General features: G+C 37.5%; 1 protein-coding gene and 1 pseudogene across 5 annotated transcripts in view; one reads left to right on the top strand and one right to left on the bottom strand.

Annotated features, from left to right (window-relative positions):
• Nucleotides 1-26,575, top strand: part of CDK19 (cyclin dependent kinase 19) — a 214,425-nt gene that overhangs the window by 162,682 nt on the left and 25,168 nt on the right. For 4 of the 5 annotated variants that reach the window (XM_072643046.1, XM_072643049.1, XM_072643050.1 and 1 more), the window contains 2 exons: nt 7,698-7,755; nt 13,373-13,504. In XM_072643046.1, coding sequence (XP_072499147.1) covers nt 7,698-7,755; nt 13,373-13,504 — 190 coding nt within the window. The remainder of the gene's footprint in view (nt 1-7,697; nt 7,756-13,372; nt 13,505-26,575) is intronic. The other variant, XM_072643048.1, reaches the window with a different exon arrangement.
• On the bottom strand, nt 17,646-18,244 carry LOC140526657 (cofilin-2 pseudogene; annotated as a pseudogene).

The following is a 26,575-nucleotide window of genomic DNA, read 5'->3' as shown; positions in this document are numbered from 1 at the left end:
CATGAGTTTCAAATAACATCTTTCCATGTAGGAATGTAAACAGTTTAACTTTAATGAGTTCCTTAAGGCTTCTCTTTCCTGTTTACCTTTTCATGTTTCTCTTGATTCTTGTATTTGAAAGTCAGATTTTCTATTCAGCTCTGGTCTTTTTATCAAGAATGCTTAGAAGTCCTCTGTTTCCATTTTTTTCCCTAAAGTGTTATACTCAGTTTTGCTAGGTAGGTGATTCTTGGTTTTCATGCTATCTCCTTTGACCTCTGGAATATCATATTCTAAGCCCTTTGATCCCTTAGTGTAGAAGCTGCTAAATCCTGTGTTATCCTGGTTGTATTTCCACAAAGCTTGAATTGTTTCTTTCTGGCTGCTTGTAATATTTTCTCTGTGACCTGGGAACTCTGGAATTTGACTCCAGTAATCCTAGGAGTTTTCCTTTTGGGATCTCTTTCAGGAGACGATCACTGAATTCTTTCCATTTCTGTTTTACCCTCTGATTCTAGAATATCACAGTAGTTTTCCCTTGATAATTTCTTGGAAGATGATGTCTAGGCTCTTTGTTTGATCATGGTTTTTCAGGCAGGCCAATAATTTTTAAATTATCTCTCTTGGATCTCTTTTCCTGGTCAGTTGTTTTTCCAATGAGATATTTCACATTGTCTTCTATTATTTCATTCTTTTGGTTTTGTTTTGTAATTTCTTGGTTTCTCATAAAGTCATTAGCTTCCAACTGCTCCATTCTAATTTTTAAAGAACTATTTTCTTAAGTGAGCTTTTGAACCTCCTTTTTCATTTGACAAATCTACTTTTTAAAGCATTCTTTTCTTCATTGGCTTTTTGGACCTCTTTTGCCTTTTGGGTTAGTCTATTTTTAAAGGTATTATTTTCTTCAACATTTTTTTGGATCTCTTTTAGCAAGCTATTGACTCACTTTTCATGATTTTCTTGCATCGCTCTCATTTATCTTCCCAATTTTTCCTACCTGTTCACCAAGAAAGTAACCTTCTATAGTCTTTTTTTTTTCCCCATTTTTGCACATTTTCCCAGCCAGTGACTTGACTATTAGTTCTTTGTCAAGTGGAGGGTATACTCTAGGGACCTATAAATTCTCAGTTCTTCCAAGGTGGCACAATGAAAGGAGAGGAGTTTACTCCTCTCTTGGCTTGTGATCTTATCTGTGAGCAACTACAAGTACTCTTTTCTGCCCAGGATCTGCAAGTAGGGTTCCTTCTCCACTGTTACTATCAGCTTCACCACACGAGCACTCCTCCTCATCCCAGGACTGCCACTCAGGGCTAAGATCCAGATCAGCTGCTCCATTCCCCCAGGGTCTTTAGGCTGCTGAGGCTGGGGCCATACCCATGCCCCCTCCCCTCACTCAGGTGAAAGAGCTTTCTTACTGACCTTTGAAGCTGTCTTTGGCCTTTGGCCTTCTGCTGTGCCATCTTGTCTCTAACCGCCCCCCCCCCCCCAACCAATTTTAAAACAGAAAAAATAAAATAATATTTTTTGCAGTTGTGTAGAGGAGGAAAATTGATCTTTTCAATGAGCAGGAGAAAATACAGGCAAAAATATATCGATTTAATCACAAAAAATGTTTTTGACATTTATTTGAAGAAAATGAGGAAAAAATTATAAATGTGCTTTTTCTTATCACTTGGAATAGAAAAGAATTTGGCTTTACACCTTTTACCATATACCCACAGTGGATTTCATTTGAATGGTAAACACAGAGAGTACAGCAATGTAAATGGGAAGAACAATCCTCTCATCCCCTCCCAATTAAAAGTGACTTTTTCAAATTGCAAAAAACATGTATGTCTCAAAGAAGAAATTCTTTGCAGAGGTTGAGAGGGACACCTTGCAAATATTTTCAAACTTGATATTCAGTGGTTTTGCTGATTTTCTTTTTTTATCTTGTTTGTAATATATAGCATGGTTCTTCTATGAGAGGAGGGGTAAAGTTTAAAAAAATCAAAAGGTATCAATAAATTTTTTTAAAAAAAGAATTCCATCTGTATGTTATACTTAACCATTAAAAAAAGAACCATGCACAATAAAATGGAAAGCAATCAAATAAAGTATTCACGTATGTATGTGTGTTCGTTCTTCCTTGCCAAAGAAAACCATGCCATCAGAGAAATCATGACATGACTTGCGCTTGACTTTGTTTTGAGTGAGGGAGGGCTGTGCAGGTCACCAGCCTCACTTCTCCTCCACAGCCATCTGAATCCAGTGACCAGATGTTCAATCAGGATGACTGGAGATGACCCAGGATCAGGCAGTTGGGGTTAAGTGACTTCCCCAAGGTCACATAGCTAGTGAGTATCAAGTGTCTGAGGTGATATTTGAAGTCAGGTCCTCCTGACTGCTACACTGGTGCTCTATCCACTGTACCCCCTAGCTGCTCCAAAGTATTCATATTAATTTTGGAGGAGAAATGAAAATAATTTGAAGAAACAGGATAAATGTGCTTGACTACATTAAAATTTTAAAACTTTGCAACAGAAGCCAGTATAATTGGAACAGAAACAATAGACTTAAGAAATGTTTACCAAAAATGACAAAATTGATGTATAAGATATAATGAGATATTAAAAATCCGATTGGTAACTCAGTCGCCAGTAAATAAGTGGTCAAAGGAAATGAATGAATAGACAGTCTTTAAAGGAGGAAGGAAACACAAAGTGTTAGGGATTGATTAGGAAAGAAGTGTTTAGCCTTAATAATCAAACACATTTGAGATACCTCCTCATAGTACTTAAATTGTACCTAGATCTTATCTTTACAAGCCTACCATTGACTGTGTTTAAACAATATAAGATTCTACTGTGACTATTGTGTGTTGATTTAAAAATTAGGCAGAATTAAATGCAGTTTTAAAGACTCACCCATATGACTCATACCAACTTCTAAAATAGAAGTGACTAGAAAGGTAATTTTGTAGAGTGATCCCCAACTGAAGAAGCAAAGGTCTGTGCTCCTAAGCATATTGATTTATTAAGCAGTGCATGCCAGTTGTCTAACAAATCAGAACCAGAACTCCTCAGCTTAGCACTGGAGTCTGAGGGAGACAGATTTTTATTCTTTAAAAGCAAACAGTTAACAGATTATCTACCAGGATCCAAGATTAGGTATTCTGATTTCTAATTGGAGGAAAAATTAGGGATTTTCCAAGTTGGGAGGGAGAGAATGAATAAGTTTAAATCCCTGAAGTCAGAGAAAGAAGTCTCTCTCGCTACTCCTCCCTCTGGTGTCTGTTTTCAATCAAAGGAACAGAGAAACAGTAACTGATTACCCAATGTGGGGTCAGTTTTCTGATAAGACGCTGGTTTCTTGACATGTATAATTGTGAGAAAACATCAGTCTTTGGATCTGACTGGGTTTCTGATAAACAGGTAGAGGTAGTTATGTAGCTTCCCAGCCATGCAGGGGTCAGTTCAAATAAAATAAAGTTTTCTCACAATTTTCAAAATTGGATAAAGTTTTCTCACAAGACAGAAATTGAACTAGGCTCATAATTGAGTAGAAAGGGGACTGAGATCTGAAATTGAGTCACAGGATGGAGTCAGTGTGGTTCCCTCAATTCCCACAGTGTAAAAACTGGGAGGTTTTTGCTAACCTGTTTCCTAGAGTCATGGAGGATTTCTTAGAGAATTCCTTATTAATGGTGAAGCTTTGCAAATGCTCATTTTCTCAGATGGCAGAATCTTACCTGCATCAAGACCCAAGTTCTACAAATGCTCATCTTCTCAAATGGCAAAGTTTTACTTGCATCAAACTCAAAGAGTATTACAGAGCCTCTTCTGTGTACTCCATAATTAATTTTTAAAATTCTGTTATTCATCCTAGTAAAACAAAGTGAATGGTATTTAAAATGGCAATAGATATTATCTGCATATTAAACAGGGAGCCATTGAGTTATTAGTTTTATTCAAAGAATTAACAGCGTTGTCATTATCACGTCTCTAAAGCAACAATGAACATCATTTTGTGGTACCTTAGTCATCTATTTATTATTATAAGCTTGGAAAATACCCACAATTTTGAACATTTACTTATGGAAAGGAAAATTAAGAATTAATTGCATATGACACTGTCAATCTATATTATATAGCTTTTTTAAAAAAAGTAGCATCTGTTTACTATATGCTCATCTCACTTCCTTTATAAACTTAATTTTGTTCAATTCTGAGTATTATCATATTAAAATATTCATTTTTCTTTTTTTTATTTTTAAAAAATTCACTATCAAGCTGTGAGCTCTTCCACACAGCGCGCACTCGCCTCCCCTCCGCCTCCATGTGTGGCACCACCTCCTCTCTCTCTCTTAAGGGTTTAAACGTGCCACTTCAGAGTTCTCCATGGATGATGATATTGTTGCTCTTTTTGTTGACAATGGCTCTGCCATGTGTAAAGCTGGTTTTGCAGGAGACGATGCCCCTCAGCTGTCTTTACTTCCATTGCTGGGCGCCCTAGACATTAGCGTGTGATGGTGTGTATGGGCCAGAACGACAGTTATGTGGAGGATGAGGCCCAGAGCAGGGGGAGGTAGTCTGACCCTAAAAGTACCCCATTGAACATGGTATTGTCACCAACTGGGATGACATGGAGAAGATCTGGTGTCATACTTTCTACAGTGAACTCTGTGTGGCCCCTGAAGAACACCCTGTGCTGCTCACAGAAGTCCCTCCGAACCCCATGACTCAGATTATGTTTGAGACCTTCAGCACCCTGGCCTTGTACGTTGCCATCCAGGCTGTGCTGGCCCTGTATACCACTGGTATTGTAATGGACTCTGGTGATGGTGTGACCCACACTGTGCCCATCTATGAAAGTTATGCCCTTCCCCATGCCATCCTTTGTCTGGATCTGGGTGGCCATGATCAGATGAAATACCTCATGAAGATCCTGACCAAGAGGGTATACTTTCACTACCACAGCTGAGAGGGAAATCATGCATTACATCAAGGAGAAGTTGTGTTACGTCACCTTGGACTTTGAGCAGGAGATGGCTACTGCTGTATCTAGCTCCTTTCTGAAAAAGAACTGTGAGCTCCCTGATGGTCAGGTTATCACCACTGGCAACAAAAGGTTATGGTGCCCAGACGCTCTCTTCCAGCCATCTTTTTTAGGTATGGAATCCTGTGAAATCCACGAAACTACCTTCAACTCAATCATGAAGTATGATGTTGACATTCATAAGGATTTGTATGCCAATACCCTGTTGTCTGGTGGTACCACCATGTACCCAGGCATTGCCGACAGGATGCAGAAGGAGATTACAGCCCTAGCTCACAGCACAATGAAATCAAGATCATTGCCCCACCTGAGTGCAAATACTCTGTCTGGAGCGGAGGCTCCATCCTGGCATTTCTTTCCATCTTCCAGCAGATGTGGATCAGCAAACAGGGTTTATGAGAATCTGGGCTCTCCCTTGTCCACCGCAAATGGTTCTAAATGGACTGTGTGTTTTTTGATTTTTTTTTTTTTGGTCAAAAGGGTTTGGCATGATAATTGCCCCCCAAAAGAGAGGAGATTGGCATGGCTTTTGCGGGGGTGGGTTTTGTTTTTGTGGTGCTTGACTCAGGATTTAAAAACTTTAACGGTGAAGGTGATAAGCAGTCTAAGTATGTTGGAGGCAAACATCCCCAAAATTCTACAGTGCATCTTTAGGACTCTGACTGTATATTTTTTTTTTAATAGTCATTCCAAATATTGTGAGCCTCCATGAAGGGTGTCCTCTTCTAGAGCAAAGGAGCTAAGTAACAAATCTAGATGGGGAGGGGGGAAGGTACTAGTATTGCTTTACATGTAAATTAATGTAATCCTTTAAAAAAAACTTTTTGTATCTTCCACCTTAATACTTTTTTCCTTTTTTATTAATTATAAGCCATATTGAATGGCCCCCTAAATTCCCTCCCTGTCCCCAACATAGATGTGAATGAAGACTTTAGTCTCCCTGCGAGTTTTATGAGATTGGTGCCAGTATTTGGGGGAGCTTTACCTGTACACTGACTTAAGACCAGTTCAAATAAAAGTGCACATGTGAAAGAAAAAAAAATTTCACTATCATTATTCTCCACTACCCTGTTGTAACAAATGAATATAGTTAAAATAAATCCATATATTGGTCATGCCTGAAAACGTGCCTCAGAACGGTTTTATTCTTCGGAGTATTCATGGTATAAAATGCAGTTGAATAAACAGGTGATAGTTGGCTCATTGATATATGTATATCTTGGACAAATATGACAGTTCAATAATGATCTAGAAAGGAGGCATGTAGACTGGATTGCCTTTAGGAAATTGTGTAGTGTACCTAAGCTTTTCCCTGTCAATGAAAGATAATTTTTTTAATGTCATTCTGTGAATTAATGAATGAAAAGTATTTTTAATGCATTTATGCCAAGTACCTGTGACACCTACTGGGGGATACAAATAGAAAAGGGAAGTGGTGGCCAGGAGGGAAAGTATTTTGCCTTGGAAAGTCATAGGAATGATGAGCAAAGCTGCAAGGCAGTTAATTTACAAACATTTTCCAGAAAATTTTATATTTACTTTATTATAATATCTAGATCCAAGATGTGGGAAACTTTGGGAAGGGGGGTGGCATTATTTTCACAAAGTAAAGAAAATGGCAAGAAGATGGCCAGAGTAGGTGTCTAGATACATGGGTTGGTGACTTGGGGCTGGCTAGATAGAATAGACTTTGTGGATTTATGCTCCTTGACTCAATGAAATTATTCTCTGTACCTGCAAGTCATGAAATACTTGCCTTCAAATAGTTGTAGGTAACATATAGGGCATTGATGAGTATAAGATTAAATTGTAGCATATTACCAGTGAAGAATTGCACAGAAATGGTATATATCAGAGAGATACTATATGTCAAGAATAGAATGTGGGATGACCATGTAGGGTAACCAGTTGACAGTTCAAATATTACATCCAACACAATGTTAAGAGATCTAGAGGAGTACCTTACCATATTTGATGGACCCAGTTAGGATTTATGAAAAGATATGGATAAGAGTTGCCCAGGGTGGCTATAGATCACGATGCATTATTGCCTTCCCATCCTGTGCTAGGATTTTCCTTTAGATCTCTTAATGTTATATGGATCACAATCTTGGAACAAATACAATCAATCTGTAAAATGCATGAATATATTTTGTATTTCTCATTCTTGTGTAAAAGAACTGTCAACTATATTTAAAAAGCTGTTGAACTTTTTCCCTCTAGCACAGTTTCTTTATGTATTAAAAATGAAAGTATTTTATCAATGTATCTAAGTGAAGGAAATGGTTAGGTATAAATTGGTTAGGCACAAAAATTTTCATAAACATTTTGAAGAATTTCTTCTGATAAAATGATAATTTCATGATGTGTCATTGTCTCTTCTATATCTGTATGAAATGAATGCACATGGTGGCTTTATATAAAACAGGCTGGCATCTAAAATGCATCTTGTTTTCAGAACTCTTACTGACAAAATGGTTGTTAGTATTCATTTGAAATAAATATTAAATATATATGCTATATATTAAGTTCTCAGTTAATATTTACTAATTGATTTGACATTTTGAACAAAATTGTGGTTTGTTATTTCCATCCTGTTACAAAAACATTTTTGGTAGTTTTTTTTGTGCTTGTCAGAAGTATTCATTTAATTGTTTGAATACTCTATTTTTATTTTTTAGAAACCAGCAAATATCCTAGTAATGGGAGAAGGCCCGGAAAGGGGGAGAGTCAAAATAGGTAGGTAAATATGGCCAAAATAATTTAGAAAGTGACTATCATTGCTTTATCAGAACATCATAAAACTCCTCATAATATTGATTATAAAATTAATTCCTTGTCACATTTTATGAGGAATCGGAAACATTTTTAATATTGGAAAATCTAGACATAAAATTTTTTATAAAAATATTCTTTTTGGAATATTTTTCTTTTTCACTCAAAAATTCCATGAACCTTTTAGAATCTCTTTCACTTGAAGATTCCATGAATCTAAGATAAAGCAGGTAAATCACTAGAAACATGCATACACATAATCACTTAACCATAACTTTTTAGACACAACTCTACTAATAATTACCTTTCTCAGCATGATAACCCTTTAGCACTTAACAGAGCCATTCACATTTAATTCCTAGTATGAACCATGTCCTAAACCTTTATATTTATCATATACCTGCCATTGCTGATCTCTATCATACCTCAGAAATTTATAATCATATGTAATTTTATCTACTAAGTCTCTGTCAAGGATTAGTGAAAGATAGAAGACCACTCAGTGCAGTAGAAAGAATTCAGAGTTTAGTCAAAGATCTCAGTTCAAATATTGTCTCTGCCACTTTACAACCTGTATGACCTTGGATGAATCAAACTTTCTGGATCTCACCTGTTTCCTCACCTGTAAAGTAGTTGTCTTAAACTTTTTAATCTTACTTAAAATATTTTGTTAATAAAGCAATTAGGCAGTGGAGTGGAAGAGTCCTGAACCTGAACGCAAGAAGATCTGAGTTCAGATTCAGCCGTAGTCACTTAATAGCTGGACAAATCGCTTAACTGCTGTCTGCCTCAGTTTCCTCAATTGTAAAATGGGGGTAGTAAGAACACCTAACTTCCAGGGTTATTATGAGGATAAAATGAGATACTATTTTAGCACAGGTCCTGGCACATAGTAGGAGCTTAATTAATGCTTGTTCCTTTCCCCCTCCAACCCTCTGCAAAGTGCTTTGTAAATATATGTTGCATGTATGTATGAAACTAAAGGAAGTTGGATCCTCATTGTTCTCCTTAAGTCCTAAATTCTACTCCTTAGCCCCATCACATCAAACTTGGTGGAGGATCTTAGCCCACATACTTACCTCTTCATCTCCAATTAAGTTTATCCTTGAATGAGTCATAAGGGACAAATAACCCTTGAAGACTAACTTTTTACATGGGACTCATCCTTTCCTAACTTTTATTTTGTTTCCACACGTATCTTCTTTCATTCCAGTGTCTTTACTTCCTCCCTCTTTGTGTACTCTTTTTCTTTACTTCATACATATACAGATCTTTTACCTTTGCTTGACCTTGCTGTATTCAAGCTTCTTTATATTTTCGTATTTCCTCCTCAGCTCCTTGAGTATGTATGGTACCTGCTCACTCCCTCTAGTTTCTTTATTATGCATTCCGTTTTTAACTCTCCAGTATCAAATTACTCATATTCGGTAACTTTTCTTTATGATTTTGTAGTATTTACATTTTGTAGCAATTGTTAACCACTCACTCTAACTCAGCCAAACTCCTTTATTACTTATGTGATACTCCATTATCTTGTTTCTTTCTCTCTTATAGTTCCTTCTTTGTTTCTTTCCCTACATCTTAACTGGAAATTGGCAAAGTCTTTTGGTTCTTAGCCATCAGTTCTTCCTATTTGTTGAGTCAGAAAATTAATCCATTACTATCTCTATTTACCAACTTGTTTTTTCATTCAAGACCTAGTTACATATTCTGGTTAAACATTTTAACTTGAATTCTCTCCCATCACTTCAAACCCATTATGTCTCAAACTAAAGTAATTAGAACGCTTCCCTATTTCTGTTAGTAGCACTACAATTCTCCTATTTGCCCCCAAACCTGAGCATTGTCTTCGACTTTTTTACTTTTTGCCCTCTGTAGCTAACCAGTCATCAAATCTTAGTGACTTTTCTTTTTTAATGTCTTTTCTTTTTACTACTGCTTACAACTGTTTTCCAGGCTTTTATTACCACAAGTTTCAATTCAGTTCAAGGCATTGCACTATTGTACTAAGGGTAAGAGTGGAGATAAAAACTGGACCTGTGATTTCATTGGTATAGGGAGCTCCAGGCTGAGGAAATTCCATTCACTAGTGCAAGTTTTCATCTTAGAGAATTGCCTAGAGAACTGAGAGATAGGTTAAGTGACTTGCCAGGTCCACATAGCCAGCATGTGGTAGAGGCAGAACTTGTGCCCACATCTTCCTGGCTCACAGGCCAGCTCTTTATCTAATATTCATCCTCGTAGTTACCTTAACTGTAACCTTAATATCACCCTTGATTTCTTACTTGCACTCATCCCACATATCATCTCTCTTGCTGAGTCTTACCATTTCTACCTTCACAACAGCTTTTACGTATGTTCCCTTCTTTCTTCACTCAACTACTGTCCATCAGGGCCTCATCATCACATCTGGATTTTTTATTTTTAATCGTTGCCTTCTGGTTGATCTCCCTGTCCCAAATCTTTCCACTCCAGCCCATCTTCTACTCACTAGCAAAGTCATCCTTCTTAAAACACAGATCTGACTATCACTCTCTTACTGAGTAAATTCCAATGGTGGCTTATTACCTTCAGGATAAAATATAAAATCTTCTACTTGGTATTTAAAGTCTTTTGAAACCTGACCCCTTCCTACCTCTCCAGACTTTGTATCCTTTACTTCTCTCTACATACTCTACAATCTAGCAACATTGCTCCTTATCTCTTTACTGTCTTTGTTAAGTGACTTGCCCAAGGTCACACAGCTAGTGAGTGTCAAGTGTCTGAGGTGAGATTTGAACCAAGTCCTCTTGACTCCTGCACTGGTGTTCTATCCACTGCACCACCTAGCTGACCCTCCTCCCAAAGAACAATGATGGTAAAAGAAGGAATAGGAGTTCAGATTTTAGCGTTAGTATCAAAGCCAGGAGACCTTGGAGAGTACAGTGTTTGAGTCAGAAATCATATTGCAAGTGGGAAAGTGGGGCAATTAGCACAGACAGTTTTCTTTAAGGAAGTTAAAATTTACATGGAACTGGGGAAAAATAAAACTACTACGTACATTTTTTTAAAAAGTATAAATGACTACAAAAAATTCGTCATCTTGATGAATATCTGGTCATTGTCAGATGACCCTGGAGGAGAAGTGAGGGTGGTGACCTGCACAGCCCTCCCTCACTCAAAACAAAGTCAAGTGCAAGTCATGTCATCATTTCTCTGTTGGCATGGTCTTCTTTGGCAGCGAAGGATGAACACACACTATCTTTGTACTGGTCCTTCTCTGTGGCTAGAATTCCCTCACTCTCCACCTCTGCCTCCAGCTTCCTGGGATTCTTTTCAAGATTCACCTCAAATTCCACCTTATACAAAAGATTTTTTCAGATTCCTTACTCTGTTAGTGCCCTCCCTCTGAGATTACTTCCTACATTCACTGTATAGATTTTGTTTTGTCTTTGTTTTCATGTTGTCTTCCCAACTAGTATGTATGCTGCTTGTGGGCAGAGACTGAATTTTTACCTTTCTTTGTAACCCTAGTGCTTAGCATAATGCCTGACATATATTAAGCACTTCATAAATGCTTGTTAACTTGTTTATTGACAGTAGGCAAAAGCCAACTAGTCTGCTCTCAAGTAACTTACATTGTACTGGAGAATGCAGTATGTAAACATGATAATTTGAAGACAGATAGAATGCTGGGATTTCAGGAAAGATCTGTAGGAAAAGAAATAGATTGTTCAGATTAATAATAGCCATCTGAGTGATCTTTTTGACTTTTTTTTCCCCAAGTATTGATTTCATTCTGTCATTCTCCTGTGCAAAAATCTCTAAAGCTTTCATATGAGAAATTAAAGAATTTTGGAGTTGGAAGAGAGCTAGAAACTATCTAACCTAAATCCTAACTGTATAGATGAGGAAACTGGTTTCCAGAGAGGCGAAGTGACTTGCCCCTAATCCTCTAATTAGTGAATGACAGAACCAGAACTGGCACCTAGTTTTGTAAATCTTAGTCCATTGTCCATTCCAATACATTATGTACTATAAATCCTCATAGGATGAAGTTCAAATCCCTTAATAGGCCTTTCAGAGTTAACACAATTTCACTCTACCCTCTTTATCCAGTTTTATTTCTCATTACTTTTCAGTAGAAACCATTTACCCTGGCCCATTCTTACTGTTAAGAATTTCAGAGTAATATGATAGTTTAATTCAAAGGTGTTGGGGTACAGTGATAAGTATGAAAGAGCCCCTGCTCCCAAGAGACTTATATTCTACTTTATATTTAACTAAAACCAATCCTTGAACATAACTACAGATTCATAAATAAGGTAAAATGTAACTATTTCTTTAAATCTTGCTTTTGTATATTTCCTATTTATAATAGATTAGTGTTAGCATTCATTCGTTCTAAGAGTGCTTTAAGCTACAGAAAGCGAGAGGTGAAGTAAGTAGTAAAATTATTATGTCTCCTAGCATTCTGTGAGAAATGTTTTGATATTTTCCTAAAAGCTTTATAATAATGTGGGAACTGTTTTTTTAGGTCTCCAGAAGTAAAATATTCTGATAGCTGTCAACAAAGTACTAAGTAAAATAACTTTTTTCTTTCATTTTTATGTGGTATACCAAATAACTACAATTTTATATGATTTTGAAATGGAATAGATCTTAGATCATATCTAGTTTAAATCTCTTAATTGAAAGATGGAAACATTTTAAATAAGTAGGCAGTAAAGGGAAAAATGTTGGCTGTTTTTATTTTAAAAAACAACACTACTGCTTAGTGGAAGGAATAACATTATATCAACAACAATAAATATTTATTAAACACCTACCACTGTACTTAACAGCCTTTAAGATCAGTGAAATGATTTTGTCTCTGTGATTGAGAAATTTATTGAGAGAAAATATCAGCTTAAAATTATTTGGATGGCTTTTTAAGAAAGTTGAGCCATCTCTACAAATCCCTTCTGAATTCTAAGAAGAAAACCATTATTAATTAAATATTTAGTGCTTATTATGGTCATAATATTGATTTTAGAGCAGATTTATGATGTTGTATAGCTGTCATACTTGATGGTTCCTCATGTAGTCTTTGTCAGTAGTAGATTTATATCTATTTCATAGAACTTGCAATGCAATTTTGTCATTTTAAATTCACACTGAACTATATAATTATTATTTCTTTGTTTTTATAGCCCATTGATTGGTTAGCATCTGTAACTTATTTGATGGCAAGTTCTTGGTAAAGAATGTAGCTGTTAATTATATTTGTCATTTGCAAAGATACGATGCTTTCTGATAAAGCTCCATTGATCTATTATGGAATGAGTGGAAGGTAGTCTCTACTTTTTTAGTATCCTTCATAATCCCTGTTCATCATAATACATGCGATTAACTCAGTAATTGTTCATGAATAATTATTTGTTAAATGAAATGGTGTGTGTAAACACACACACAGATGTTCTTAGGGCCCATTTTATAGTTTAGGAAGCTTAGATTTCTAGGCATCATAACTCTTAGGATTTATGTAGGAAAAATGCTGAAAAGTAGCATTTTGCTTTGTATAGCATATTAAGTTAATTAATTTTATTGTTTTATTTTTTAGCTGACATGGGTTTTGCCAGATTATTCAATTCTCCCTTAAAACCTTTAGCAGACTTGGATCCAGTAGTAGTGACATTTTGGTATCGAGCTCCAGAACTGTTGCTTGGTGCAAGACATTATACAAAGGCCATTGGTAAGTTATCTTAAAATAATTTACCACTTTGGCAATATACTATCTTAAAGATTTTGATGTTATAAAGTAGTTTCAGCAGACTAAGCTATCTCTTTTAAAAACTTGTTATAATCTAATGTCATGTCTTTTCTAAAGGTTTGATTCGTTAAACTTAGACTTTGTACTTGGAAATTGGATATGGCCCCTTTAACAGAAAGAACTCTTTCATATAGCAAAGATATGTGATCCTGTTGCTGTGGAAATGATTGAATGCAAATTTTATTTTGTACAAAATGTAGTCATGCTATCGATTACGTGGGTAGAGGAGAAGATTAGAACAGTTTCCCTCAAAAATAAAAGAAAGAAGAAACCAATAACTGGGTATAGAGGAATTTTAATGTTGGGGAAAAACATTTATGTTGCTGACCAGGGAAAGGGTTGTGTCACTATAATTTTTCTTTTTTAGTGTCTGTGTTAGAATAGATCATAAGTGTATTTTCTCCAGAAGCAGGAGGCAGGGAGACACTACTTAGGAAGTAATAATAATTTTAATAGCTGACATTTGCTGGGTGCTTTTTTTTACCTTTGAGATTTACAAAGTACTTTCCATAGACAATCTTAACACAGTGCTGAGAATTGATGACTCAGTGTGGGGCCTTGTAGCAAAAAAAACAAAAAACAAAAAAAAAACCAACCAAAAAACAAAAACTTACTGTGGGAACTTGAATATGTTGCAGAAGAAGAGCTTTAATTCTGATGACCTGGTGAAACTGCTAAAAGTTCTAAACTCCTGCATAATCCCTGAAAATTAAGGCCTATAAAGGGGTCTGAACTAAGGAATTCAGAGTAAATTCATTCCATTAAAGCCTTAGAATAGTTAAGGATCTGCTACCTTCATAGGGATGGAATGCCTTAATAAGAATAAGGTACCTAACTATGCCCAAGTACTTGTATTTATTTAAATCTTGATATAAATTTGTATTTTATAATTGGCCTTAGATAGAATCTGTTTTAACCTTTTCATTTTGCAGATAAGGAAATATAATCCAGGGAAATACATAAAGAAGAATGTCAAGTGTCATAATAAGTAGTCAGTGGCTGAACTAGAACCCAGATTTCTAATCCTAAATCCCGTGTCCTTTCTACAACATATAGTTGTGTTTGAATATATTTTTAATAGAAATTTACATCACTGTTTGTATGTATGTGTGAAGAGCTTCATTAAAAGCATAATTGAGTGGTAATTCTATCTACCCTGCCAGTGGGAAATCTAGGTGTTTTGATTACAAGCCTGTCAGTAATCTTTTTTGGGGCAGCTAGGTGGTGCAGTGGATAGAGCACCAGTGCAGGAGTCAGGAGGACCTGAGTTCAAATCTCACTTCAGACACTTGACACTCACAAGCTGTGTGACCTTGGGCAAGTCACTTAACTCCAATTGCCTGATCCTGGGTCATCTCCAGTCATCCTGATGAATATCTGGTCACTGGATTCAGATGGCTCTGGAGGAGAAGTGAGGCTGGTAACCTGCACAGCCCTCCCTCACTCAAAACAAAGTCAAGTGCAAGTCATGTCATGATTTCTCTAATGGCATGGTCTTCTTTGGCAATGAAGGACGAACACAGAAATCCTTTCCAAATGATGGCAGCATATCCAGATTATCAGGAATATACATAGAAAAATACTTTACAGAAATTTTTTATATAATCTGAAATGCATACAACACTATTAACTTTGAAAATCCAAATGCTTCCCTGGCAGATAAATGGATAAAAATATGATCTGGCAGTTTTCAAAAGAAAAACCATAAGCTTATCAATAACCATATGAAAATAGAAATTTTTGGGATGAGTTGCAGAAATGCAGGCCCACTATTATGCTGTTGGTGCTTTGTATTGATCCAAGTACTGTGTAAAATAATTGGAAATGTACCCAAAAAGTCACTCAGTTGTGCATATCTTTGACGTAGCGTTACCACTACTTGCCATATACTCCCAAAGTAGTCAAAGATGAGGAAAGGACCCATATATACAAAAGTACTTGGAAAGACTTGGGAGCTGATCAATGCAGTGATCCATTGTGACTTCGGCAGCCAGTTAATGAGGCATGCTTCATACCTTTTGATAGACAGGTGATGAACCAGATGCACAGAATGAAATATACATTTTTCAGACATGGCCAATGGATTGGATTCTTTTCCCTTGATCATATTTACTTTAAATAAATATTTACTATTTGTTTTTTTAAAGTATTCAAAACATCTCATATTCTTTGTATTTCTGAGCACACATTTAGCTACAAGATTTTTATAAGTCTTTTATTATACAAAACTGTTGTAGTTTAACATTTTCACGTCTACTCTCTTTCTGGTCAGGACTTCTCAGAGTTTAATTGTAATTTGAGGCCAGTAGGCCCGTGTGTGTGTGTAGATCATTCTTATAAACATTTTTAATATATGGTAGATTTAGCATATAGATCAATAGTTATTGGTGTTCCTTTATTAACTTGTTGCTTATTAATAATAATAAGCTAAATAATGCACAGAATTTCCTCCCTCCCCCAATCTTAGGGATCTTCCCCTCCAGTCATCTTGAAAATTGATTCCTCAGGATTGTCACAAAGTCTTGTCATGTTGAGCATAAATCCCCTTTATATGCATTTGGTCTAATCTACCTACTTTTTGTATCTTTCCTTTTTTCTTTCTTGCTGCTTTGTCATCTGCCCTATTGCCACATCTGCCTCTCTCTCCCTTTTGCTTTTGCCTCCTACTCTGGATAGACTAATCAAATCAGTACCTTACTTCTGAAAAGGGGATGTCAGTTAGATTCCATGTGGATCATTTCATCATCTCTGTGATTCCTTAAACCAAAAATCTGTTCTCTAGCCTCTGGTCACCTATGTGCTTTATCTTTCATATTAGAATATAAACTCTTTGAAAGCAGAACTGTCTCACTTTTAAATTTGAATTCATGGTGCCAGCACAGTGCTTGATATGTATAGTTAGCACTTGATAAACGTTTTTTCATTCATGCATTTCCACCTCTAGAACTGTGATGCTAGATGTCCAATTTTGGTAGTTTCTTGTACTTAATGTATAGTACTAACTCAGGTTGCATCAGATGCTACCATCATGGAAAGGCTTTGGGATTGGCTATTGACTGGCCAATAGAACACCAAGTCAATAAAGGCTTATCAAATAAAGTGTTGGCTACCAAGTAATGGATTTTCTGTGAGGGATACATCAGCTCCTGAAGGATAGTTTAAGAGAGCTTATGATTCAGCTCCATGGAAGGATTATTTATACTGATAAAATCAGGGATCCTTTGAAGTAGTTGAGGAAAAACATATTCTTTTTTTTTTTTTTGTAATAAGCCACAAGTTTTATTTCAACGTGGCCAATTTTGTGGGGGTGGGGAATTTGTTCTCAAAAAACAATGTTCCATTTAAGGCTCTTTTCATACAGAAATTGCTATTATAACATTATTCAAAGTATCTTTAGTGCTGCAAGACTCACATGGTAAACACTTAACTCCTACTCCTGTAGTGTACATTCAATGGAAAATAAAAAGGCATTAACAACTACTTCATTTAAGAAGATATGTAGATAACAGGAATGAACACTGAGGTACTATAGGTACTATAATAATTTGATGACAGTTATGAAAACTTAATTGGCATTCCTTTTTGAAGAGGACAACCTTATTATGTAAAAGCGCTTTCAATGCATAGTTACACATATAAATATATATACTCATATGTGTATGTACATACACATATATGTGTGTATATACATACATGTATGTGTATGTACACATCTGTGCTGCCATGTCACAATAGGCATGTTCAAGACAGGTTAGGTGTACAAAGCACAGAAACTTTAGGAACTGCAATCAAGTGCAACTCTAAGTAATACTGAATGAAGTTTAGCATCTGACCAGTGGATCATACTTTCAAGGCATTCAGTTAGCTTAACCCTTTGCAGTTTTCTAAGCTATTTATGTTGACTATCATGTTCATCTTAGTTCTGCAAGGGATGCATATAATGCCGTTTGTTTTGGCTAAAATGTGATGTGAAGGCATTCCTCAGATTCTGCATATAACTACCAGGATGAAACAGTCTAATGACAGTCACTGGTAGGCTACTTAAATTATTGACTTCTTTATGTTTTCTGGGAAGATATGGTAAGGGACAAAAATTTAACACTATTCCAACTGATGGAGCTGCAGAAATGGAAGCTATTTCCAGATGGCACTTCAGTGTCATTTTATAAAGGTCTTCCTTCAAGTGACACTACTACATTGCGTCCCAATTCTTCTCCAAGTGTTGAACGATCCTTAATATCATCCAAACCGTTTACTTGCCATTCGTGTTTAATACCTGTGAATTTCTTTTTAATGGCATCTTTAGAATTAGTATAAATCATTTTGCTTTTTAAAGGTGCACACTCAGGAGCCCAGAATATAAAACTAGGTCTTCTTTCTTAGCTCTTTTGTCCCATGTGTGGCATCATACAAAGCATATCGGCAATCATTCAGAGGTAGCAACTTCACAAAAGATGTGTCGAGGTCCTCTACAGTATCACCAGTGTCACCCACGAAGATCTGCTTTGCTTCCTCTACAATTATTTGGTTTTTGTCATCACTTAAACATCAGAAACTGCTTTCTTTCTTTTTTTGATCTCCTCTTGTGTAGAAGATTTCCTTACTTTCATATCATTGAAAACTTTGATTATTTCATCTGTTCACAGTTACTCCAGAAGCCATGGTTCCAGGGATGGTAAATGCTGCAGTGGCAGATCCTCACTCAGTGGCACTAGAGGAGGAGGAGAGGAGAGGGGAGGAAGAGCCAGCAGCAGGAGGAGGAGCAGGGGGAGTGAGGGAAAAGCATATTCTGATCCAACTTTTATATTATCAAGTTAAAATAGTCTATTATTTTGTCAGTGTGAGTAGAAAAATTACCTTAAGGACCAACCTGATGATAATCCTCTTAGAATTTAGCTTGGTTGGCCCTTAGCAAACATATGTCCATCATTGAGGTCCTTACATTATAAAGATAGAGATGAATAATTTGTAGGGTCATCTTTAGTCTTAAGTCCTAGTCCATAGTATGAGTGAGGATATTTTCTCAACATTTATGTAGACATAACCCCTGAGGGCACAGAAATAGCAGAGAGGCATAAATGGAGAAGCAGAATAATTAATGAGTTTGTTCCATATTTATTGCATTGCCACACTGTGAGGAGTCTAGATTTGGTCCTAAGGAATATCTTCTTAACTGAAACTTATTTAGTTTTAGATCTTCAGAGCACACACAACAAACATCTTTTAGGTACTTAACAACATGCAAGATGTGCTATACTTGGCATCTGGGATACAAAAAACAAGCAAAATATTTCTTATCTGCAAAGATGAATTTGTCATATATATACGTAAGTAAATAAAAGTTAGTTTGAAGAGAGAAGAGAACATAAAGAACATGGAAGTCCGTACAGAGGAGTTGACACATGAGCTGAACCTTAAAGAAAGTAAGGATTTCGAAAAGTAGAGAAAAGAAGTCTTAGCCTCATTCCAAGAATAGGACTTATGGCTTATATAAATATGCAAAAATGGGAAATGGAGTATGCAATTGGGAGATTAGTTAACAGAATAATTTGGCAACAATATGCAATCAATCAGTAAGCATTTACTGTGCCAGGCACTGTGCTAAGTGCTAGGGATAAAAAAAGAGGCAAAAAGTAGCCCCTGCCCTCAAAGAGCTTATAATCTAGATAGGGGAGACATCATACAAACAAATATATGTAAATAGGAAATAATCAGTAGGGGGAAGACACCAGGTCCCTCTGAAGGATTGGGAAAGACTTACTGTAGAAGACAGGATTTTAGATAGGACGTGAAGGAAGCTAAGAGGTAGAGATGAGAAGGGAGAACATTTTTGGCATCAGGGGACAGCAAGTAGAAATGCCTGAAGCCAAGACGTGGAATGTCTTGTTCTAGGAACAGCAAGGAGTCCAGTGTCACTGTATTGAAGAGTACTTAGGGGTAAGAGTGGGGTGGTATAAAATGTAAGAAGATAGGAAAGTTTTAGGGTGTTATGAAGGTCTTTGAATACCCAACAAAGGATTTTGTATTTGATTCTGGAGGTGTTAAATAGCCAGTGTTGTTTATTGGAGGGACAGGGGGTGGTCACATGGTCAGACCTACACTTTAGGAAAATCACTTTGGTTGAGTGAAGGAAGGACTAGAATGGAGAGATACTTGTGACAGGTGGACCAATTGCCAGACCATTGCAGTAGTCGAGGTGTGAGGAGGTAAGAATCTGTAAAGAGGAGAGAAGTGGGTATATTTGAGCAACATGCTGCAAAATTGACAGGCTTTGGCAACAGATTGCATATGAAGGCATGAAGAAATGCTGAGGAGTTGAAGGTTACACCCAGATTGTGAGCCTGGGATTTGATTGGTTTGGTTGTTGTCCTTCATCTTCAAAGAGGACCAAAATGACATCACCACGATAAAGTGTGACATCACACATTTCAGTGTGTCCAACTGTGGCTAATCAGACCAGTAAGAGCTTGGAATGCTCTACCACAGGTCAGGCCCAGATAGTCCATGTGAATATTTGGGGTGAATATCCCAGATTTGTACATCCTGCATTTCCTTTGTGCTGTCTCAATTCTGCTTTGCTCAAAGAGTACAGCACCCTTTCTGATGTGGGTATGCCATGCTGAGCAGTCCTGTGCCAGTGTCTTCTATGTCTTCCAGAGTTCTTGAGAGTGTCGTTGTATTGTTTCTTCTGGCCACCATGTGATCACCTGCCCCATGCAAGTTCTCCATAAAATAGTCTTTTTGGCAAGTATACATTTTGCATTTGAACAGTGTGGCCAGCCCATTGGAGTTGTGCTCTCTGAAGCATAGTTAGAATACTTGGCAGTTTAGCTTAAGCAAGGACTTCAGCGTCTGCTACTTTGTCCTGCCAGGTGATCCTCAGAATCTTCCTAAGGCAGTTCAAATAGAAGCGATTCAGTTTATTGGCATGGCCCTGGTAGACTGTCCATGTTCTACAATGACTCTGTAGACCTTCAGTTTGGTAGGTAGTCTAATACCTCCTCTCCCAAGCTTTTCTTCGGAGCCTCCCAAACACTGAGCTGGCTCTGGCAATGCGTGCATCAACCTCCTTGTCAATATGTACATCCCTGGAATGTACGCTACCAAGGTAGGTGAACTTATCCACAGCATTCAAAACTTTTCCATTTGTTGTAACCAATGGTTCCATATGTAGATGATGGAGCACCTATATTTTCTTGGTGTTATTAGACCAAAATTAGCACAGGCAGCAGAGAATTGATCCATACTTTGTTGCCTCTCAGCTTCAGAAACTACATTGAGTGCACAATTATCTGCAAACAGAAAATCATGCACCAACACTCCTTCCACTTTGGTCTTGGCTTGTAACCTTTTCAAATTGAAGAACTTGCCATCAGTATGGTAGTTGACCTTGATACTGTGTTCATCCTTATTGAAAGCATTTGTCAACATGGCTGAAAACAGGCTAAAAAAGCATGGGAGCAAGCACATAACCCTGTTTCACTGCATTGGTGACTGGGAAGGTGTGAGAGCATTGTACATTATCCAGAACCTGGGCAAACATTCAGTCATGAAATATATGTACAATATTGATGAGCTTCTCTGGGCAACCAAATTTTGACAGTCAGCTTTTGTATGAGCAGTGGTCCCCCTACCTTGTAAATCTCAGCTGGAATAGAATCGGCACCAGGTGCTTTGCCACATGGAAGGAGCCTAATGGCCCTCAAAATCTCTTCTTCAGTGGGAAGTTCAACTAAGGAGGGACTGACTTCAAACTGAGGGAAATGGTCAATGGCCTCAGCATTGATTGATGATGGTCTGTTGAGAACACTATGGAAGTGTTCAGCCCAGCTCTCTAGGATCATGTCCTTATCACTAATCAATGTGGCTCCATCAGCACTGAGTAGTTGTGATGCACCATAGGTTTTCGATCCATAAATAGCTTTCAGAGGATCATAAAAGTGCTTTGGATTGTTACTATCAGCATAAAACTGAGTTTCGTCTGCGTTCTTGCTGAGCCAGGAATCCTGCATCTCTCTAAACTTTGCTTGTACTTTGCTTTTGATGGAATTAAGTGCTGCCTTCTTAGAGGTGGATGAACTATCCTGCTAGTAAATCCTGTGGAGTTCTCATTTTTTGTTTAGCAGCTTCTGAATTTCCCCATCATTTTCATCAAACCAGCCTTGGTGTTTGCGAGTGTTCTGACTCAGATGAGCAAATGCAGTGCTGTACACCAAGTCTCTGAAAGGTGCCCACTCCTTTTCTGCTCTACTGTTGCCAGCTGTGTGTTGGCTCAATTTTCTCTCCAAGACAGCAACAAACTTTTAATGCTCAGAGAGTAGCTGTAGTTTGTTGACATTAATTCTTCTGGTAGTCATTTTACCTTGGGGGTGACACTTCCGATGAATGCGAATATTTAGCTTGGAAAGGATAAGTTTATGATCAGTTCAGCTCTCTGCACCACACATTGCCTTTGTCACTCACATCTTGTCTGTCTCTTCTCCTTATAATCACATAGTCTATTAGATGCCAGTCTTTGCTGCGAGGGTGCATCCATGAAGTTTTATTGCGTTTAGGTAAATGGGAGATAGTGTTGGTGAAGAGAAGGTTCATGTGATGTGCAAGTCTTCAGCAGCAAATGACCATTGCTGTTGCTGTTTCCAACTCCATTTCTCCCTAGGACTCCCTGCCAAGTATGGTAGTCTGAGCCTACTCTAGCATTAAAATCGTCCAGAATTATAAGCTTGTCCTCTTTTGGCACAGTGACGATAAGGGTCTCTGGGTCTTCACAAAATTTTTCTTTGACTTCATTAGGGTTTGTTGTGGTGGGAGCATAGGCACTGATGATGGTGGCATGGCATTTTCCTGATTAGATTAGTTTTGATTGCAAAACCCACACCAGCTTCACGACACTCTCCTTTACTGTGTCCACTCCAGAAAAAGGTGTATCCAGCTCCAACTTCAGTAAGCTAGCCTTCATTTGCCAACCTTGTTTCACTCAGGGCTGTTATTTGGATGCAATATCTGTTGAGTTCTCTTGCAACAAGAGCACATCTTTCAGGTCAACTGGATTTTGTGTTGTCTATTAGTGTGCCCACATTTCATGCCCCAGTGGTGAGTGGAATCATCTTTGCAGTTGATTTTGTACATTTTTTTGTGTTTTGACTGCATAGTGGGATTCCTTGCCTGCTGCGGTGATCAGGCCAGAGTTGGCTAAGCAGACAGTGTTTAGGGCACCTTTTCTAACCCCTTCCTCACACCAGGAGGTGAGCAGTGCAATTCTTAAAAGGCTGGTCAGACACCCAGGGGCTGCCGAGTCTCACGGCTGCTTCCAGTGAGAAAGGACCCTATGGATTGGGCCACCTGTGTGCAGGGTTGTGACTACAGCTCCCAGTGTGTCCACACCTTCTACTTCATCATTTGCCTGTTGCCACAGGACTTTGAGACATAATAGTGAAATGGTATGGGTGATGTCTTTTGATTCATGTGTAAATTGGATTTAAGTAAGACAGAGTTGCACGAAGTCGTCAGCCTCACTCTCTCCTCCAGAATCATCATAGTCCAGTGACAGGACAGAGTCAAGGCTGATGGCGATGACTCAGGATGCAGTGGATGACCTTGGCTTTTCAGTGTCTAACCAAGCTCTAAGCGCTCCACATCACTTGCTTCATCTGCCTTCATGGCCGTTGGAACAAATTGTTTTCATCTGCCCATTCCACCAGAGGAAGACTTCACATGCTTGGGGTAGACACTCCCCTATAGGGCTCACCAATGAGTTTGAGAACTCTTGGTTACTCTCAACCTGGTTTGGCCCATCTGCCAAAATGGTTTACCAGGGTGTGGCCACTGCACATGCTGCAGCTTCTTGGAGCCACAGGTGAGAGTTAGGTGGAACAGGTGGACACCAAAGGTGAAAAGAGCCCCCAAAAGGGCTCAGCAGCCATCACACTAAAGGTACTGGTCCCCACTGAACACATAATCTTCAATCCAATGACACTGGTCTCCTTGGTGTTCCTCAAACAGGACAATCCGCCTTCCAATTCCAAGCGTTATCAATGTCTCCCACACCTGGAATGCTTTCTCCATCTGTTTCCTAATTCCCCCAAATCCTTCAAGCTACAGCTAATGTCCCTCCTGCATCAGTCTTCCTCAATCTTAGTTTCTTCCATCTGTTGCTCATTTCCTTCTTATCCTGTACATAGCTTATTTGTACATAATCATTTGCATGTTGTTTCCATTAGATTTTAAGCTTCTTGTAGGCAAAGACTGTTTTTTGCCTTTCTTTGCCAACACTTAGCATTTAGTGCCTGCCACAGAGTAGGCACTTAGGAAATGCTAATTGAGATCACAGTACAAATGTATTAAGGACCTACTGTGTACACTGTTCTCAGAGGTGCAGGAAAGCTGTAAGGGTAACTTTAGTATAGCAGTCTTACAGGATTTTAGAGTCAACCACACTCACTTAGAGAATATGCCACTTCATTCTACTCTCATTACAAGTTGAAAGGTAATCCAAGAGTATGTTTGGACAGTATCAGTTACTGAAATTATAACCTTTCTCATAGTCAACTCTGAATTCCCAACTCATTTTATTAAATATTACTTCTTTAACACATTGGAAAATATTTTTTCCTCATAATTATCTCCCAGTATAACTCAAAACTCCTAACCACCTCGGTTTAAATAAAAATGGCATTTGTGCAGTAAGGTTTGCAAAAGACCAGATTTCTATTGATATCTTTCCTCTTTACATTATTTACATTTTTAAAAAATATATCCTCCCTTCCCAGAGAGATATTTCTTATATTTTAAAAAGAATGGGAAAAAAAGTTCCACAAAATAAACCAATGTTTTACACACTATTACACCTCTATTGTCCTCTGTCTCTGCAAGGAAGTAATGGGAGGTGTGTTTTGTCTTATATCCTCTTAGGGGTTAGAGTTGACCATTATACTTTAGCAGTATTATTTTATTTTATTTTGTTGTTCTGTTTACATTGTTGTATTCATGGTGGACATTTTTTTCCTGGTTCTGCTTTCTTTACTTTGTATCATATAAATCTTTTCATTCTCTGTATTCATCATATTCTTCAAACAGCGCTGCTATAAATGTTTTGGTATATATGGGATTTATATATTCCTGGGGTATATGCCTGGCAGTGGAATCTCTGAATCAAAAGGTACAGAAATTTTAGTCACTTTACTTGCATAATTCCAAATTACTCTCCATTATGGTTATCAAACTTGAGCCTAGGATATTGAGAGGAAAGCGATGGCGTTGACCATTATAGGGACATTTGGAAGGGTGGATTTCTTTTTAAAGTAATAAGTTCTGTTTTAGACCTAATAAGTTTGAAGATCTGGTTAATTCACTTTGCTTATTACAAAGTCCTCCTCACATTTACTTGTATATCAGTTCTTCAGGGGAGGTACCCAGTGATAATGAAGGATCTGGTCCTAATGTGCTAACTTTTTTGTGCTAAAATCTCAGAGGGTTCATATTTGGCCATAGAAGGAAGGGAAGGAGTGTCAGAATCAGACAGTCATTTAATAGTGGCAAAGGCAAAAGGGAGAAAGCTATTTAGTGATCAGGCATTAACTTTTTTTTAGCACAGAAAGACAAATAGACTCAGGGACCAAGAGAGTTAGGAGGGCTTAGTACCTGAAGTTGAAGTTTAAGAGCTAAGCATGAAGTTCAACAATTAGAAAAAGAGGAAGCTTTAATCTTATATTTCTCCACAGAGTACCTAAAGGGATATAATTTAAAATTATCAACCAACAAGTCTTTTGAGCATTATTGTGCTAGATGCTGTTTGTTGTTCAATCATGTTCAACTCTTTCTGCCCCCATGGACCACGGTATGCTAGTATTGTCCTTGGAATTTTGTTGGAAAAGATAATGGAGTGGTTTTGTATTTTCTTCTCCATTAGATTAAGGCAAACAAAGATTAAATGACTTGCCCAGGGTCACACATCTAGTAAGTGTCTGAGGCAGGATTTGAACTCAGATCTTCCTGACTCCAGGAGTAGTACTGTATCCACTGAGCCCCCTAGCTGTCTCTAACCAGAAGCTGTTGAGTACCTACTAAGCTCAGAGCACTCCTTGATGTTTGGCTCCCTTGTGACCACTGGAGGATAATGGGGTTGAGCCAGTTAAATACTTTAGACTAAGTTTATTTGTCTGTTTATAATCCCAAATAGCTAATTGGCTGATTAAGGAAGACTCTTCATGTAAGATTTTGATGGTCTACTCATTTTGATCAGTTCATTGGCTAACTAGATGTCATCTCCTTTCCTGTTTCCAAACAGAAGCAGACATAAAAGTTTTTCATTTACCATTAGAGAAGTTTAGAATGATTGGACCTAATAAACAGTTCTTCCAAAGAATTCACAAGCAACAATTATTATTGTGATGCCCTGTACCAGTTTTAATGGTCAACTGGAAAATTATAGCAATGAAGAAACTTTGCCAAAGGAAAAAAAGGTTTTTTTCCCCACACTTAAAAAGCAAGATCTTTACTTATGTATTTTTATATAAACATATTGCATTAAAAGGATTTAGTCTTTGAATTGTTCTTATAGTCGTGTCTGAATTGCATACAAATATGGTTATCTCATTTTCATTTACCAAAGTGAAAATTAAGATACACTTGCTAAGTGACTCCCCTAGTTATACAGCTAATGAGTGGCAGAATCGTTCTAGAACTTGTGTTGCTCAGTTCCTGCTCTGATCTTCTTTGCACCATTCCGTGCTGCCTCTAAAAGCAGCCACCTGCATCTTCAAGGCTGTAGTTAGGAATATAGCCCTTGACCATAGAACTGAGTGAAGTTGAGCACATTAGGACTAGATCTTTCATTATTGCTGGGTACCTCCCCTGAAGAACACCTGATATACAAGTAAATGTGAGGGGGACTTAGTAATAAGTAAAGGAATTAAGCAGATCTTCAAAATATTTTATTTCAGAATCATGAAACAAATGGCCAAACTTAATGTTGCAGAAACTGAATACCACATA

Source organism: Notamacropus eugenii, chromosome 2, assembly GCF_028372415.1.
Source record: "Notamacropus eugenii isolate mMacEug1 chromosome 2, mMacEug1.pri_v2, whole genome shotgun sequence".
NCBI classification, from domain to species: Eukaryota; Metazoa; Chordata; class Mammalia; order Diprotodontia; family Macropodidae; genus Notamacropus; species Notamacropus eugenii.
This window is presented reverse-complemented; position numbering and strand designations above follow the sequence as displayed.